The following is a 4491-nucleotide window of genomic DNA, read 5'->3' as shown; positions in this document are numbered from 1 at the left end:
GATCATCTTCCACGCTTCCAAGATTTTAAGACCACCAACACACCAACTTCAATATCAACCGTTGGATCTTCTCAATATCTACATCAATGGCTAGAAGCAGCACGTGGACAGCATAAACAACAACGCAACTGACATCTCTTTCCACCTAGCCTCAGCCTCGGAACCAAACCAGAACAATAAATTTGTTACATGTTAAATGTTTACCAGCTTTTTATGAACACATTATACACACAGTCACAGTGTGTGTATAAACAAGGTGCATTCATCTGGTCCTGTTTGCATTTGCAAACAAACTGTTGATCTTGATCTTCATAAGTAAGAAACACTCATTTTATTATTATTATTATTATTATTATTATTATTATTATTATTATTATTATTATTATTATTATTATTATTATCAGCAAACCCATCAAAAAGTTACAATCTTTTAAACACCCACCATTTTGATGCCAATATTTTCAAGATTTTGTGTTCTTGATGCAAAAGTTTTAATTTTTACCTGGTTTCTTGATTTCCATAAGTTAGAAATTTATGTTATTTTAATAAACTCACCTAAAAGCTGCAATCTTTTAAACACCCTTTTAATTATTTTGTAAATTGTAGCTTCAGTTAAGTTCTAACACACCATTTTCATGTTTTCAAGAATGTGTGTTCTTGATGCAAAACTTTTAATTTTTACTTGGTTTCTTGATTTCCATAAGTAAGAAATTTATGTTATTTTAACAAACTCACCTAAAAGTTGCAATCTTTTAAACACCCTTTTAATTGTTTTGTAAATTGTAGCTTCAAGACACCATTTTCGTGCCAATATTTTCAAGATTTTGTGTTCATGTTGCAAAAGTTTTAATTTTTACTTGGTTTCTTGATTTGCACAAGAAATTTATATTATTTCAGCAAACCCACCTAAAAGTTGCAATCTTTTAAACACCCTTTTAATTGTTTTGTAAATTGTAGCTTCAGTTTTAGCTCTAACACACCATTTTCATGCAAATGTTTTCAAGAATGTGTGTTCTTGATGCAGAAAGTTTTAATTTTTACTAGGTTTGAGTTGCCCCAAATTGACAATTTGTGTTCTTTAATTTTAATTTCTTAATTTTTGGTGAGGGTTTTACTTGATCATAATGTTTGTGTTTGAACTTATTAATTGATAATTAGGGTTTTCTTGATCATAATGTTTGTGTTTGAACCAAAGGGCATTTGGTTCGGTTCAATGGTAACTGGTGGTGTAAGAGGTGCTCCGAGGGTTCAAATCCCGCTTTAGGCGTGCTAGGTGGATTTTGGAATAGAATATTAGCTGTTCAAAAAAGAAAAAAAAAATATTTTGTGTTTGACTTTTTAGTTGTTAATTACTCAATTGAGGTTTTTCTTGATCCTAATGTTTGTGTGTGAACTTGTTAATTGATAGTTAGGGATTTCTTGATCATTATGTGCGTGCTTGAACTTGTTAGTTAATAATTAGGGTTTTTATTGATTATAATATTTTTGTTTGATAATTAAGTTTTTTTTTTTTTAATGTTTGTGTTTGAACTTGTTAATTGATAATTAGGGATGGCTCAACATGGATTTGGAAACAATGGCATACGCGTTCGTGATCCATCTCAAATGTTCGTGTTTGGTGACACGAATTGGGGTCGCGGGTTTTCAAAACGAGTGAAAGATTCTCAAGAATCTGATGGTTTGTTGACCAAGAACAAAAGTCAACCCTTTATAGTCAACCAATCTAATAATTCTGACAATAAGAATTTGCCCAATAAAGATGATAACTTGTTTGCAAGAACAGAGAATTCGCGCAGTTCTATTTCGTTTGCGGTTGCAGAAGCTTCTAGCAGTGACGAAAACCAGCCTTATTTCGGCTCAAGTCCGACTACCCAAAGTCAAAGTCAACGACCAGCTGTAAACACTCTTGACCCATTTCGGATCACTCGACAAATGGTAACTTACTAACTCAGTATACTGTGTACATAATTACATACCAAACTATTCAAATTAATAACGCTCAAAACTCCCGTTGACGCGAATATTTGCAGGGTCATTTCAAGAAACCAACTCAAAGTTCCAAATGTGCAAATAGTCAGCTTCCGAATCGAGTTACAGTCAAGAAAGAAGATGGCCAACGATCGTCAACAGGGCCAGGAGACATATGGTTTGGTTCACATGTGCAACAGAATGAGCTGATTATTTCTGTTACCGAATCTTGTAAGCCTCCTAGCACCTCGTATGCATCGAATAGAAGAACTAGAAAACGTTTCAGTTCCGGTTCCAATACTCGTTCTTTAAATTCAAAGAAAAGAACTACCCGGATTACAAAACGTTCCGATGCTCGTTCTTTAAACACAAAGAAAAGAAAGCTTTCAGCTTTTGGACATAGTCCGTGGCATAAAGAAGTGACTGAAGGATCATCAAAGCTTCATAATATCAGGTATATAATGTTTTGTATTTTATAAATAAAGTAGTTTAAATAATAAGATGATTCATAAATTTTAAATATTCATGTGTTTGTAGGACTGCCGAAATTGAGTGGGCGCGTTCTGTGGCTCGGGTGCCCGGAAAGGTATGATTTTTAATATTTATCTGGTTATATGAATATATATAATCGCGTATTGTACTGAACTGTTTATATCCAACCGCAGCTGAAAGAATTGGGTGCAGAAACAACCGACCCGTGTTCGATAATTCACCATAAAAGAAGACTTAGTTTAACAACACATCTTATGCAAATGCTATTTCAACCTCCACCAGCTAATGTTGTAGCAGAAGATGCTATTACACATTGTGATGTTGTGGCATATTATGGTTGTAAATTAGCACTAGGTGGCGCGTGTGGTTTATGCGCGTAAGGACTATTATAATCATTTTAACTTGTAATTTTGTATATGCTGCTTTAATTTTTTATTTTATTTTATTTTATTTTATTTATTATTATTATTATTATTTTTATTTTTTTTGAGTTTTTTTCAGTTCAGCAGGTAAAAATATGGCTTCTAAAAGCAGAAGTGATCAGGATCTTTTTGAAGTTATTGAAGGATTCATGGAAAGATCAAAGAGGCTGGAAGATGATTTTTTAAGGTAAAAAATGAACCTTAACACACGCACACACATATACAGTGCCGTATATGAGAATCGTAAAAATTTTTGGGATGAAGGCGAAAAAAAATTCGGGCCTTAGGTAAAAGGGTTTGTTGGGTTTAAGCAATTAAATTTTTAAATGGGCTTACTTGGTTATTATTTGGGATGTGTAATTTCTTTTATATATAAAAATAGGCTAAAATGAGTTGAGTAATTGGGTTTAAACATTAAAAATACATATTTTCTTCATAAAAATATATATAAATTTAAACAAAAAGATTTCCGTCTAGTGGGGTGATTGGGCCGGGGACCGTTGACCACCCTGCCCTCCTATCAAAGCTGGCCATGCACATATAATGAGTTCAATGGAACAACAAAAAAGTGGAACAATGCGTTTTACATGTAACAAAATCATATAAAATTCATTTTATATAAATTTTTTTGGAACCGATTCATATACACATGTAGAAGCTGTTTTAGTAAAGAAAATTTTAAAATAAAAAATCTAAAAAGAAACTTGAAAAAACAGTTTAAAAAAAGTTTGATTTTTTTTGTTACAAAAATGATTTTTTTATTAGAACACCTTAAATTTAAAAAAAAAAAAAAAAAGAGACTTACAAATGAACTTTTTACATGTGAAAATGATTCTTTTACATGTAAAACACATGGTTCCCCAGTCCTCACTTTTTTGTGGTACCTTAATGAACCTCCCTCTATATAATATGTATATACACTCATTGTTATATTAAAATGCTGATGAAGGATGGAGAAAAAAAGGTCATTCATACTTGATGTAATAATTGGTTTACAACATTTGGAAAGATCTTCGTTCCTCAACCGTTTTGCCAAGTACCATACTCGAAAGCCAACTCTTAGAGGTGGCACGTCATCAGCGGCTATGCCAAAACTGTATCCTCAACGAGACATTGAAGCTATTTCAATGCCGACGACGGTACCAGAAGCACAAGACTGTCTTTTTCTATAATATCTTGGGGATATGGTCTCATCTAACTTTATGTACTTTTCATGCTAGTTTTAATGCTTGTAACTAAATCAAGTGTGACAAAAGTAGATAATGGTTTTTGTACATATTAACCAATTTTGGCAGGTGTTGTCAAGAAATGTGGTTCCAAAAAGATTCTTGATCTTGGGAATCTTGTTTTTTTGTCATCTCTAAGTCACATGATTTGGTTTTGTTTTTTATGTAATAATGTAAACATGTGAGGTAACAAGATTGGAGAAAGTGTTGTGTGATTCTTTGTCCATTCAGTGCTGGCTTTTGTGTTCGTTCACTTAACTATAATCGGACAAATGATTGAAAATGAACGAAAATGAACATCAAATGCTTACTTGACAAATATAAGTATATGAAAATAAACTAACATAATTGCATAGATTTATTGTATTATTTTATGTCGCATT

The 4491-nt window shown here is 32.4% G+C and overlaps 1 protein-coding gene across 1 annotated transcript; it reads left to right on the top strand.

The window, feature by feature from the left end:
* Positions 1-2265: 2265 nt before the first annotated feature.
* LOC143628701 (uncharacterized) lies at positions 2266-4054 on the top strand. The gene is made up of 5 exons (XM_077098209.1): positions 2266-2422; positions 2506-2554; positions 2634-2836; positions 2962-3069; positions 3832-4054. The coding sequence occupies exons 3-5, from the start codon at positions 2715-2717 to the stop codon at positions 4052-4054; spliced, it is 453 nt and encodes a 150-aa protein (XP_076954324.1). The 5' UTR covers positions 2266-2422; positions 2506-2554; positions 2634-2714.
* The last annotated feature ends 437 nt before the right edge of the window (positions 4055-4491 follow it).

Source organism: Bidens hawaiensis, unplaced genomic scaffold (assembly GCF_021521415.1).
Source record: "Bidens hawaiensis isolate Kalapana, Puna unplaced genomic scaffold, B.hawaiensis_p1.1 tig00005061_1, whole genome shotgun sequence".
NCBI lineage: Eukaryota > Viridiplantae > Streptophyta > Magnoliopsida > Asterales > Asteraceae > Bidens > Bidens hawaiensis.
Note: the sequence above shows the minus strand (reverse complement) of the source record. Positions and strands in the feature narration are given on the sequence as shown.

Excerpts from the sequence above, each read along its gene's own strand:
- LOC143628701 (XM_077098209.1), top strand. The coding sequence starts at position 2,715 with ATGCAAATGCTATTTCAACCTCCACCAGCTAATGTTGTAGCAGAAGAT. Across the intron at positions 2,837-2,961 it reads GGCGCGTGTGGTTTATGCGC|TTCAGCAGGTAAAAATATGG; the intron begins GTAAGGACTATT and ends AGTTTTTTTCAG. Across the intron at positions 3,070-3,831 it reads CTGGAAGATGATTTTTTAAG|GATGGAGAAAAAAAGGTCAT; the intron begins GTAAAAAATGAA and ends ATGCTGATGAAG.